This window comes from Oncorhynchus mykiss, unplaced genomic scaffold, assembly GCF_013265735.2.
Source record: "Oncorhynchus mykiss isolate Arlee unplaced genomic scaffold, USDA_OmykA_1.1 un_scaffold_216, whole genome shotgun sequence".
Taxonomy (NCBI): Eukaryota; Metazoa; Chordata; class Actinopteri; order Salmoniformes; family Salmonidae; genus Oncorhynchus; species Oncorhynchus mykiss.
The window spans coordinates 145,001-159,673 of NW_023493686.1; the positions used below are offsets into that span (position 1 = coordinate 145,001).

Below are 14,673 nucleotides of genomic sequence, written 5' to 3' on the forward strand. Positions count from 1 at the left end.
ATCAGTTATAGAGGTCTGGGGTCAAATCACTAACCAAGAATTCACAAAATGGGACAAACACCAAATTGAGACTCTGCATGCCGAATTCTGCAAAAATATCCTCCGTGTACAACGTAAAACACCAAATGCATGCAGAGAGAGGCCGCTAATAATCAAAATCCAGAAAAGATCTGTAAAATTCTACAACCACCTAAAAGGAAACGATTCCCAAACCTTCCATAACAAAGCCATCACCTACAGAGAGATTAACCTGGAGAAGAGTCCCCTAAGCAAGCTGGTCCTGGGGCTCTGTTCACAAACACAAACACAACCCACAGAGCCCCAGGACAGCAACACAATTTGACCCAACCACTTGACACATTGGAAAGAATTAACAAAAAAACAGAGCAAACTAGAATGCTATTTGGCCCTAAACAGAGAGTACACAGCGGCAGAATACCTGACCACTGTGACTGACCCAAAAATAAGGAAAGCTTTGACTATGTACAGACTCAGTGAGCATAGCCTTGCTATTGAGAAAGGCCACCGTAGGCAGACGTGGCTCTCAAGAGAAGACAGGCTATGTGCTCACTGCCTACAAAACGAGGTGGAAACTGAGCTGCACTTCCTAACCTCCTGCCCAATGTATGACCATATTAGAGAGACATATTTCCCTCAGATTACACAGATCCACAAAGAATTTGAAAACAAACCCAATTTTACAACACTGTATATATGTAATATATGTAATATATGTAATATGTATATATGTATATGTAATATATGTAATATGTATATATGTATATGTAATATATGTAATATGTATATATGTAATATATGTAATATATGTAATATATGTAATATGTATATATGTATACGTAATATGGCATTTGAAATGTCTTTATTCTTTTGAAACCTCTGTATGTTAAATGTTTACTGTTCATTTTTATTTTTTATTTCACTTTTATCTACCTCACTTGCTTTGGCAATGTTAACATATGTTTCCCATGCCAATAAATCCCCTTGAATTGAATTGAGAAAGAGAGAGAGAGAGAGAGAGAGAGAGAGGGAGGGGGGGCGCGGTATGGATGGCAATGTGAAGGAATGAGGAGAGAGGTCACAGGGCGATGAAAAGGGGAGGGAGAGGAAAGGGGGAGGACAGGAGCAGAGAAAAGAGAGGGGGATTACAGTAGAAGAGAAGAGTAAGAGTGTGAGGTGGAGGAGAGAGGGCATGCCTCTACTGGTGTGGCTCCTTAACACACGATTCCTTCAGCTGACGTAACCCATCTGCCCTGCACCTTTCAACACATCTGGACAGTTTTATTGGAGTGATCCCCAGCTCTCTGTCTGTCTGTCTGTCTGTCTGTCTGTCTGTCTGTCTGTCTGTCTGTCTGTCTGCCAGTATGTCTGTCTGTCTGTCTGTCTGTCTGTCTGTCTGCCAGTATGTCTGTCTGTCTGTCTGCCAGTATGTCTGTCTGTCTGTCTGTCTGTCTGTCTGTCTGTCTGCCAGTATGTCTGTCTGTCTGTCTGTCTGTCTGTCTGTCTGTCTGTCTGTCTGTCTGTCTGTCTGCCAGTATGTCTGTCTGTCTGTCTGTCTGTCTGTCTGTCTGTCTGTCTGTCTGTCTGTCTGCCAGTATGTCTGTCTGTCTGTCAATATGTCAGTCTGCCTGTCATCTGTCATCTGTCTGTCTGTCTGTCTGTCTGTCAATATGTCCGTCTGTCTGTCTGCTAATATGTCTGTCTGTCTGTCTGTCTGCCAGTCTGTCTGTCTGTCTGTCTGTCTGTCTGCCAGTCTGTCTGTCTGTCTGTCTGTCTGTCTGTCTGTCTGTCTGTCTGTCTGCCAGTATGACTGTCTGTCTGTCAATATGTCAGTCTGCCTGTCATCTGTCTGTCTGTCTGTCTGGCTGTCTGGCTGTCTGTCTGTCTGTCTGCCAATATGGCTGTTTGCCTGTCTGTCTATACGTCTGTCTGGTTATCAGTCTGTATGCCAGCCTGTCTGTCTGTCTGTCTGTCAATATGTCAGTCTGCCTGTCATCTGTCTGTCTGTCTGTCTGTCTGTCTGTCTGTCTGTCTGTCAATATGTCAGTCTGCCTGTCATCTGTCTGTCTGTCTGTCTGTCTGTCTGTCTGTCTGTCTGTCTGTCTGTCTGTCTGCCTGTCTGCCTGTCTGTCTGTCTGTCTGTCTGTCTGCCTGTCTGCCTGTCTGCCTGTCTGCCTGTCTGTCTGTCTGCCTGTCTGTCTGTCTGTCTGTCTTCATTTGAATACACCAACATGGCCAGACGAGCCTCATTAACATCTCAAATGGCACCCTATTCCCTGTATAGTGCACTACTGTTGACCAGCATGGCACCCTATTCCCTGTATAGTGCACTACTGTTGACCAGCATGGCACCCTATTCCCTGTATAGTGCACTACTGTTGACCAGCATGGCACCCTATTCCCTGTATAGTGCACTACTGTTGACCAGCATGGCACCCTATTCCCTGTATAGTGCACTACTGTTGACCAGCATGGCACCCTATTCCCTGTATAGTGCACTACTGTTGACCAGCATGGCACCCTATTCCCTGTATAGTGCACTACTGTTGACCAGCATGGCACCCTATTCCCTGTATAGTGCACTACTGTTGACCAGCATGGCACCCTATTCTCTGTATAGTGTACTACTGTTGACCAGCATGGCACCCTATTCCTTGTATAGTGCACTACTGTTGACCAGCATGGCACCCTATTCCTTGTATAGTGCACTACTGTTGACCAGCATGGCACCCTATTCCTTGTATAGTGCACTACTGTTGACCAGCATGGCACCCTATACTATGTGGCCTTTACTGTAGCCACAGACTAGCTGTTACACACAGTGATATCACCAGGCCTTTACTGTGGCCACAGACTAGCTGTTACACACAGTGATATCACCAGGCCTTTACTGTGGCCACAGACTAGCTGTTACACACAGTGATATCACCAGGACTTTACTGTGGCCACAGACTAGCTGTTACACACAGTGATATCACCAGGACTTTACTGTGGCCACAGACTAGCTGTTACACACAGTGATATCACCAGGACTTAACTGTGGCCACAGACTAGCTGTTACACACAGTGATATCACCAGCCCTTTACTGTGGCCACAGACTAGCTGTTACACACAATGATATCACCAGGACTTTACTGTGGCCACAGACTAGCTGTTACACACAGTGATATCACCAGGACTTTACTGTGGCCACAGACTAGCTGTTACACACAGTGATATCACCAGGCCTTTACTGTGGCCACAGACTAGCTGTTATACACAGTGATATCACCAGGACTTTACTGTGGCCACAGACTAGCTGTTACACACTGCGTTCCTCTCACCTGGTAACAATCAGTCTCCCACTTCCTCGGGGCTCTGATCTATGGCGGATGGAGAGTCATGGTATATGCACACAGAGAGAAAGAGAAAGAGAGGGAGAGAGAGAGAGAGAGAGAGAGAGAGAGAGAGAGAGAGAGAGGGAGAGGGAGAGAGGGAGAGAGGGAGAGAGAGAGAGAGAGAGAGAGAGAGAGAGAGGAGGGATAGAAGGAGAGAGGAGAGAGAGACAGAGAGAGAGACAGAGAGAGAGAGAGAGAGAGAGGAGGGAGAGAAGGAGAGAGGAGAGCTACAGTAGATATATGATCAACTACAGTAGATATATGAACTACAGTAGATATATGAAGAACTACAGTAGATATATGAACTACAGTAATATGAAGAACTACAGTAGATATATGAACTACAGTAGATATATGATAAACTACAGTAGATATATGATGAACTACAGTAGATATATGATAAACTACAGTAGATATATGAACTACAGTAGATATATGAACTACAGTAGATATATGAACTACAGTAGATATATGATAAACTACAGTAGATATATGAACTACAGTAGATATATGATGAACTACAGTAGATATATGATGAACTACAGTAGATATATGAACTATAGTAGATATATGATGAACTACAGTAGATATATGAACTACAGTAGATATATGAACTACAGTAGATATATGATAAACTACAGTAGATATATGATGAACTACAGTAGATATATGAACTATAGTAGATATATGATAAACTACAGTAGATATATGATAAACTACAGTAGATATATGATGAACTACAGTAATATGAAGAACTACAGTAGATATATGAACTACAGTAGATATATGATAAACTACAGTAGATATATGATGAACTACAGTAGATATATGAACTACAGTAGATATATGATAAACTACAGTAGATATATGATGAACTACAGTAGATATATGAACTATAGTAGATATATGAACTATAGTAGATATATGAACTATAGTAGATATATGATGAACTACAGTAGATATATGATAAACTACAGTAGATATATGAACTACAGTAGATATATGATAAACTACAGTAGATATATGATAAACTACAGTAAATATATGATGAACTACAGTAGATATATGATGAACTACAGTAGATATATGAACTACAGTAGATATATGATGAACTACAGTAGATATATGATGAACTACAGTAATATGAAGAACTACAGTAGATATATGAACTACAGTAGATATATGATAAACTACAGTAGATATATGATGAACTACAGTAGATATATGAACTACAGTAGATATATGATAAACTACAGTAGATATATGATAAACTACAGTAAATATATGATGAACTACAGTAGATATATGATGAACTACAGTAGATATATGATAAACTACAGTAGATATATGATAAACTACAGTAGATATATGGTAAACTACAGTAGATATATGATGAACTACAGTAGATATATGATAAACTACAGTAAATATATGATGAACTACAGTAAATATATGATAAACTACAGTAGATATATGATGAACTACAGTAGATATATGAACTACAGTAGATATATGATGAACTACAGTAGATATATGATGAACTACAGTAGATATATGATAAACTACAGTAAATATATGATGAACTACTGTAGATATATGATGAACTACAGTAGATATATGATGAACTACAGTAAATATATGATAAACTACAGTAGATATATGATGAACTACAGTAGATATATGAACTACAGTAGATATATGATGAACTACAGTAAATATATGATAAACTACAGTAGATATATGATGAACTACAGTAGATATATGAACTACAGTAGATATATGATGAACTACAGTAGATATATGATGAACTACAGTAGATATATGATGAACTACAGTAGATATATGATAAACTACAGTAAATATATGATGAACTACTGTAGATTTATGATGAACTACAGTAGATATATGATGAACTACAGTAGATATATGATAAACTACAGTAAATATATGAAGAACTACAGTAGATATATGATGAACTACAGTAGATATATGATAAACTACAGTAGATATATGATGAACTACAGTAGATATATGATGAACTACAGTAGATATATGATAAACTACAGTAAATATATGAAGAACTACAGTAGATATATGATGAACTACAGTAGATATATGATGAACTACAGTAGATATATGATGAACTACAGTAGATATATGATGAACTACAGTAGATATATGATGAACTACAGTAAATATATGAAGAACTACAGTAAATATATGAAGAACTACAGTAGATATATGATGAACTACAGTAGATATATTTTGAACTATTATGTCTATATGATAAACTACTGTAGATATATGATGAACTACAGTAAATATATGAAGAACTACAGTAGATATATGATGAACTACAGTAGATATATGAACTACAGTAGATATATGATAAACTACAGTAGATATATGAACTACAGTAAATATATGAAGAACTAGAGTAAATATATGATGAACTACAGTAGATATATGTTGAACTACAGTAGATATATGATGAACTATAGTAGATATATGAACTACAGTAGATATATGAACTACAGTAGATATATGATGAACTACAGTAAATATATGATAAACTACAGTAGATATATGATGAACTACAGTAGATATATGAACTACAGTAGATATATGATGAACTACAGTAGATATATGATGAACTACAGTAGATATATGATGAACTACAGTAAATATATGATAAACTACAGTAGATATATGATGAACTACAGTAGATATATGAACTACAGTAGATATATGATGAACTACAGTAGATATATGATGAACTACAGTAGATATATGATGAACTACAGTAGATATATGATAAACTACAGTAAATATATGATGAACTACTGTAGATTTATGATGAACTACAGTAGATATATGATGAACTACAGTAGATATATGATAAACTACAGTAAATATATGAAGAACATAAGAGGCTTCAGGGACTACAGTATCTATAACAGAAGAGGCTTCAGAGACTACAGTATCTATAACATAAGAGGCTTCAGGGACTACAGTATCTATAACATAAGAGGCTTCAGAGACTACAGTATCTATAACAGAAGAGGCTTCAGAGACTACAGTATCTATAACATAAGAGGCTTCAGAGACTACAGTATCTATAACATAAGAGGCTTCAGGGACTACAGTATCTATAACATAAGAGGCTTCAGGGACTACAGTATCTATAACATAAGAGGCTTCAGGGACTACAGTATCTATAACATATGAGGCTTCAGAGACTACAGTATCTATAACATATGAGGCTTCAGAGACTACAGTATCTATAACATAAGAGGCTTCAGGGACTACAGTATCTATAACATAAGAGGCTTCAGGGACTACAGTATCTATAACATAAGAGGCTTCAGGGACTACAGTATCTATAACATAAGAGGCTTCAGGGACTACAGTATCTATAACATAAGAGGCTTCAGAGACTACAGTATCTATAACATAAGAGGCTTCAGAGACTACAGTATCTATAACATAAGAGGCTTCAGGGACTACAGTATCTATAACATAAGAGGCTTCAGAGACTACAGTATCTATAACATAAGAGGCTTCAGGGACTACAGTATCTATAACATAAGAGGCTTCAGGGACTACAGTATCTATAACATAAGAGGCTTCAGAGACTACAGTATCTATAACATAAGAGGCTTCAGAGACTACAGTATAGATTACAGGGTCTGTTCCCACATATACACACTTCGTGCTTGTGTGCATGTGTGTGTGTACTTATGTGTGTGTGATATTATGTTTGTGTGTTTCTGGGTAATATAGGGGACAGAGTTAGGAAACCTTGTTTTGTTGTTTCTCTAAAATACATGTTATTGCATTCTTTAGAATAAAGACACACCCCCCCCCAGCAGGAAGTACGGCCCCTGATCTGGAACCTGTTATTACCAGCCTACACCTCCTCTCTCTCTTTTTACCATTCCCTTTCTCTGTCCTTTGTTCTCTCTCTCTCTCTCTCTCTCTCTCTCTCTCTCTCTCTCTCTCTCTCTCTCTCTCTCTCTCTCTCTCTCTCTCTCTGTCTCTGTCTCTGTCTCTCTCTCTCTCTCTCTCTGTCTCTCTCTCTCCCTCTCTCTCTCCCTCTCTCTCTCTCTCTCTCTCTCTCTCTCTCTCTCTGTCTCTCTTTCTCTCTCTCTCTCCCTCTCTCTCTCTCTCTGTGTCTGTCTCTCCTCTCTCTCTCTGTCTCTCTCTCTGTCCCTCTCATTTCCTCTCTCTCTGTCTCTCTCTCTCTGTTCCTCTCTCTCTGTCCCACTCTTTTTCTCTCTCTCTCTCTGTATCTCTCTCTCTCTCCTCTCTCTTTCTCCACTCTCTCTCTCTCTCAGTTCAATCTCCCATTCTCCTCGGAGACGAGAAGCTCAGCTGATGGATAGAGTGATGTGGGGGAGTGGAACAGAGGGATGAATTGAAAGGAAAGAGAAGGGAGGAGTAATTGGATGGAGGGATGTGAGCCACATGTTGCCGTTCCTCTGACATCAGCTGGCTCTGATCAGAAAACACACTCTGGGTCGTCTCACATTCTCTCTCTCACACACATGCACTCCCTCACAGGTATGATCTTCAATGTCATGCTCAGGTGATATACCCGTTATTCCACAGGGATATGAGGAGAGGTGGAGGAGGAAGAGGAGGAGGAGGAGGAGGAGGAGGAGGATGAGGAGGAGAAGGAGGAGGAGGAGGAGAGAAGAAGAGGGGGGTGGAGAGAAGAAAAAAGAGAAGGAAAGAGGGGGATGGAGAGAAGAGGGGAAGAGGGGGGTGGAGAGAAGAGGGGAAGAGGGGGGTGGAGAGAAGAGGGGAAGAGGGGGATGGAGAGAAGAGGGGAAGAGGGGGGTGGAGAGAAGAGGGGAAGAGGGGGATGGAGAGAAGAGGAGAAGAGGGGGATGGAGAGAAGAGGAGAAGAGGGGGATGGAGAGAAGAGGGGAAGAGGGGGGTGGAGAGAAGAGGGGAAGAGGGGGATGGAGAGAAGAGGGGAAGAGGGGGGTGGAGAGAAGAAAGAAGAGAAGGAAAGAGGGGAATGGAGAGAAGGGGAATGATTCAGACACAGGAACCTGTCTAGGTAGCTTCAAGCATGTTCTACTAACTCACACACACACACACACACACACTCACACACTGTCTATCTTTCCTCTCTGTCTACATCTAGAATACCACAGCCAGCCAGACATATAAATCTCAACCTATCAGCAGCCAGCTGGTACAGGTGGCCCTGACCAATCCCAGGACAGAACCGGTCCAGGAAGCTGCTGCTCGCCAAGACAATATCCCCTGGGTCAATCAGGACGGAAAATATTTGCATTACTTGTATTATTTCTCTTGTTCGAGGGGATATGTCTCAATAAAGTTACGTGGTTAATTTGGGTCTCAATAAAGGTGATGTCACTGAACAGAAAGGTTTTTCATCTGTTCTAGATGCTTCTATAAACTGTATATGTGGGGGTTTATGGGATTTCTCCTTTATCTGTGGGCTCCGGTTTTTATGATTGTTTTAATTGTATTTTTCCTTTATTTATTCTTCACAGTTTTGGCCCCAGGAAGTATCATTAAATATGGGACTCGGCAATATAACATCATTATCATCAGACCAATCAATGGCATCCTCAAGACGAGTGATACTATTGGCTCTCCCCAGCCAAATAGATGAAAGGGAGGAGCCAATAGTGACACTCTCAGCCATCTAGAATAGCCAACTACGTCCTTCGTTCAACCCACCAGATGTACACATGGAATGTCTATAAACTGATAAAATGTAGATCATGTGTAATCAGTTAGGCTCTCGAAGCAAAGTTTGTATACCTCCCTGTTTCAACAAACGTGTTGTTGATGTCTCAAATCCAAATGGACCTCCTAACCCAGAGGTGGACCCCCTAACCCAGAGGTGGACCCCCTAACCCAGAGGTGGACCCCCTAGCCCAGAGGTGGACCCCCTAGCCCAGAGGTGGACCCCCTAGCCCAGAGGTGGACCCCCTAGCCCAGAGGTGGACCCCCTAGCCCAGAGGTGGACCCTCTAACCCAGAGGTGGACCCCCTAGCCCAGAGGTGGACCCCCTAGCCCAGAGGTGGACCCCCTAGCCCAGAGGTGGACCCCTAGCCCAGAGGTGGACCCCCTAGCCCAGAGGTGGACCCCTAGCCCAGAGGTGAACCCCCTAGCCCAGAGGTGGACCCCCTAGCCCAGAGGTGGACCCCTAGCCCAGAGGTGGACCCCCTAACCCAGAGGTGGACCCCCTAGCCCAGAGGTGGACCCCCTAGCCCAGAGGTGGGTTAATCAGTTAGACAGAAATAGAGTGACGGAGATGTAAACACATGTTTCCCATGCCAATAAAGCCCCTTGAATTGAATTGATTTGATTTGAATTGAGAGGGAGAGACATGAGAGAAACATCAGTCAGTCAACAGACAGACAGACAGACAGACAGACAGACAGACAGACAGAGGAGACAGAGAGACAGAGAGAGAGGAGACTGAGAGAGAGGAGACTGAGAGAGAGGAGACAGAGAGAGAGACAGAGAGAGGAGACAGAGAGAGAGAGACAGAGAGAGAGGAGACAGAAAGAGAGGAGACACAGAGAGAGAGAGAGAGAGAGAGAGAGAAAGTGGAGAAAGAGAAAGAGGAGACAGAGAGAGAGACAGAGAGAGAGGAGACAGAGAGAGAGAGACAGAGAGAGAGAGGAGACAGAGAGAGACAGAGAGAGAGGAGACAGAGAGAGAGACAGAGAGAGAGAGAAAGTGGAGAAAGAGAAAGAGGAGACAGAGAGAGAGACAGAGAGAGAGGAGACAGAGAGAGACGGAGAGAGAGGAGACAGAGAGACAGAGACAGATGAGACTAAGAGAGAAACATAAAGAGATCAGTCAGTCATAAAGAGCAACTCAACCACTTCAGGTAAAACCGTAACTCAGACACACTTGACCTTCACTTGAGGATGACCATGAGCATAACTCACAGGGTCGTGCTCTGACAACCAGGTGTGTGGGGGGTTTGGGGAGGGGGGGGGGGGGGGGGGGGGGGGGTTGTGGAAGTGTGTGTGTGCGAGTGTGTGCGTGTGTGTCAGCCCCAGGTGTGAGAGAGACACTCCAGGGTTCACCCTCTGACCTGAGTTGACCTAAGAAGACCGTGGTTAGAGTTCACAGGTCACAGGCTGATAGCCTTCATCTGTCACAATGTGCTTTACAGAAACCAACCGAAAACTCCAGAGAGAAGAAGCAATGTAGAGGCAGAAACACAGTAGCAGGACAAAAACCTAGAAAACCTAGATCTGACTCTTGTACAGTAGCACACACACACACACACGCAAACACACATGCACATGCACTCACACACGCAGTACAGCAGCAGTATGTTGAGAGTACAGTCACAGGTATGGAAGACAAGTTGAGGCAAGGGGTCTGTTAACTCACACCAAATGAATCCTGCAGAGAGAGAAAGAGAGAGAGAGGGAGCGAGAGAGAGAGGGGGGGTGAGAGAGACACAGAGAGAGGGGGGGTGAGAGAGAGAGACACAGAGAGAGAGAGAGAGAGAGAGAGAGAGAGAGAGAGAGAGAGAGAGAGAGAGAGGAGACAGACAGACAGACAGACAGACAGACAGACAGACAGACAGACAGACAGACAGACAGACAGACAGAGAGACAGACAGAGAGACAGACAGACAGACAGAGAGAGAGAGAGAGAGAGAGGCCTGTTGTGTCCTATTTTCCTCACCAAACTGAGTTATAGGTACATTATAAACCTACAGCAGTATTTGTGCTCTTGGATGACAATAACACCAGGTTATAGTAGACCTACAGGCTCCGGGTTGGTTGGCAAATACCAGTAATGTCATGGTGACGCCCCAGGGATTTGAGCAGGATAGTTGGTTGGAATGGAGCACGTGCCTACCCCAGGGGCATGCCCTGCAACTGAACAAGCCCAAACCAGGTGTGTGTGTGTGTGTGTGTGTGTGTGTGTGTGTGTGTGTGTGTGTGTGTTATACAAAAGTAAAAGTGTCAGTAGCCCCACTCTATGGGACCGTCAATAGAGCTCGTGCTGTTACTAAGTCTATGTGGGATATATTTGTTAATAAAGGTAATAAACACGCTGATGAGATCACCTACCTGCCTGTGCCGCTGTCGCCTCGTGAAAAACAGTGATGGAGAGGAGGGAGAGGAGAAGGAGGAGGAGAGGCGATGCCCCGGGCGTTGAGCTCCATATTCGGTCCATCTCGTTGCTCAAAGTCTTTCTCGGTAAACCGGGAACTGTCCAGTGCGGTTGGCTCCGATACCTCACGTCCCGGCTCCACCGTTTAGCTCCACGGGGCTCACACACACCCGTGCTTAGGGGGCTCGAGACTGCGCGGGTACAGCGCGTGTGCTTATCCGCTGCTGGGAGTACCTGCGTCCATGTCTGGGAGCGCGCAGTGACCCGGTTGATGGGGTAATGATATCATGCGCGCACACGGTAGAGACTGGAACTGGTTTGTCCCGATAACTGTTATCCGGTTCGAAGTCAACTTCTGTTAAGAAATAGGTGCAGTTTGACCTAAGGGAAACAAATCCAAATCCATCAAAACGTTTAAACTTTATTTCCCTCTCTTTATTTTTCCTTCTCTTTCTTATCTGGTTATATGATATCCTTCTGATGGAGAAAGAAATAACAAGCAATTCCTTATATTCATTTTCTCCTGGAAAAAAAACTATATTCGTTCACCCCACTGCAAACAGCCAACTTCAAACTTTCCTCTATCTCTCTCTCTCTCTCTCTCTCTCTCTCTCTTTCTCTCCCTCTCTCTCTTCCTTTGATCCCTCCCCGAAGATTGTCTCGCGCAGGGAGCGGAGCTGTTGCAGTTAACAAACGGTTGTCTCGTGCCCGTTGAAGATAAGGCTCATAGTGTGTGTTAGGAACGAGCTCTTGCAAACTATTTATTTCAACTAATTATTATTAAGTTTATAATTTTCAGTCCAAGTGTTAGGTGGTGAACTAAACATGTGTGTTTGCCCAAACTTATCTCCAACTTCAGAACATTCAGTCAACTCAAAATTATGTGTTTGGTCAAATTGTCTGATATGTTCACTCAACTATAAATTATTATCTGGGCGTCTTCACCTAAAGAAGGCTGTGGAACTAGTTACACACACCGCGCTTTTACCATCTATGTTTTCTACGTACATCTTTAAAACACGTTGACGAACATGAAAACAGGAGCCTCCACTATTCCAGCACCTCTTCAACATCACCACATCCCCTCTGCTTCGTCCAACACTGTGACAACTAAAAGATACCAACAAAACATTTAGTCCAATCAACAAAAGCTGAATATGATGTGGCTGTCCATGGTTCTGATTTCAGTGTGAGTGTGAGTGTGAGTGTGCATGCGTTCATGCAAGTAGAGAAAAAACACCAATGCCATCCTCCCATTGTCATGGTGACTCACCCTACCTGAAGAGAAACGCCAACGCCATCCTCCCGTTGTCATGGTGACTCACCCTACCTGAAGAGAAACGCCAACGCCATCCTCCCGTTGTCATGTTGACTCACCCTACCTGAAGAGAAATGCCAACGCCATCCTCCCGTTGTCATGGTGACTCACCCTACCTGAAGAGACACGCCAACGCCATCCTCCCATTGTCATGGTGACTCCCCCTACCTGAAGAGAAACGCCAACGCCATCCTCCCGTTGTCATGGTGACTCACCCTACAACGCCAACGCCATCCTCCCATTGTCATGGTGACTCACCCTACCTGAAGAGAAACGCCAACGCCATCCTCCCGTTGTCATGGTGACTCACCCTACCTGAAGAGAAACGCCAACGCCATCCTCCCATTGTCATGGTGACTCACCCTACCTGAAGAGAAATGTATGAATCTATAGTTGGGTCAGAATCACCATTATAGTCATTGGCCAGTATGGAGAATGACGTAAAACCACAAGTCCAAATCCCAAGGAAAGGGCCAATGTTAGCTAGCTAGCTAGACACCGGAAGACAACAACACAACGAGATGCAACAATTAAAGTTGTTGTGATAAAATTCAAGCTGGTTTTCCTTCACACTTTTTTGGGTGGGCCACAACTAGCCACAGTTGAGCTTAGTTTAGCTCAGCGCTGATTGGCCATTTTTTCATACTCTTTTATCAAGAGAAGCCAAATGCTCACTGGCTTCCCTTACATTCAACGCTACGGGCGACAACAATGTTGTACTCTTCTTTCAAGGGAAGCCAAATGCTAGCTGGCTTCCCCTTGCATTCAAAGCTAAGGGGGGGAAACAATGTCATACTCGTTCTGACAGCATCAGATAGATGTCCTACACATACAGAGACAGAGGGCCGCTGTTCCGCTCGTTCGAATGCTTTCTCCGGTGTGAATCAATCAGCCCCTTGTGAATTGAAGGAAAATTATGAAACAGAGAGAGACAAAATATATTTTTTAAATGTCGTGGTGAAGTTTTGGGAAGCCAGACATGGTGCTGACACAGACATGGTGCTGTCTGACACAGACATGGTGCTGACACAGACATGGTGCTGTCTGACACAGACATGGTGCTGTCTGACACAGACATGGTGCTGACTGACACAGACATGATGCTGAAGATCATAATGCCGTGATCCAGGAGAGGACATGTTAAATGATAGCTAAATGAACATGCACAATATCAACATGTGTTATGTATGTAAATTGAAAACATTGTATGTTAAAAGCACTGTGTGTAGTATGTCACCATTTGAAAGGACATGTTTATGTTAAAATCCCCAAATGTATCATTTAAAGTTGAATGAACATATGACTCAAGTTGAGTAAACACATCATTTTTAAAAATGCCAGTTTTCTCAAGTTGGAGCCAAGCACTTTTTTTTTAGCTCGAAAAGTTGAATAAACTATAAAAAGATGTGGAACCAGTGACGTAATCATGATTAGTTGAAATGTGTAAAAAATATTTTTTTTACAGTGTTCCATTACTACACACAAAGAGAGAGAGACACAAGCAAGCTAGGACAGGACATCTGGGCTTCCCTGCTAATACAAATATGCTCCTTCAGATTCCAAATTCCACTGCCTGTCTCTGCCCAACCCGCTCCTTACACACACACACACACACACACACACACACACACACACACACACACACACACTGCCTGAGGATCACTATTTCAGAGGAGGATTCTGCTTCCAGTAAGGGCTGTAATCAGGCTTCATGTTTCATCACTTTAATGTGGAAAAACAATGAGCCAGTTGATTGGAGTGTTTGTGGAAGTGTGTGTGTGTGTGTGTGTGTGTGTGTGTGTGTGTGTTTGTGTGTGTGTGTT

The 14,673-nt window shown here is 43.0% G+C and overlaps 1 protein-coding gene across 1 annotated transcript in view; it reads right to left on the minus strand.

Moving 5' to 3' along the window:
• LOC110487193 (collagen alpha-1(XI) chain) overlaps positions 1-12,134 on the minus strand; it is an 82,917-nt gene extending 70,783 nt beyond the window's left edge. Inside the window, exon 1 of the mRNA XM_036973016.1 lies at positions 11,490-12,134. Coding sequence (XP_036828911.1) covers positions 11,490-11,595 — 106 coding nt within the window. The 5' untranslated portion in view covers positions 11,596-12,134. The remainder of the gene's footprint in view (positions 1-11,489) is intronic.
• Between the last annotated feature and the right edge of the window lie 2,539 nt (positions 12,135-14,673).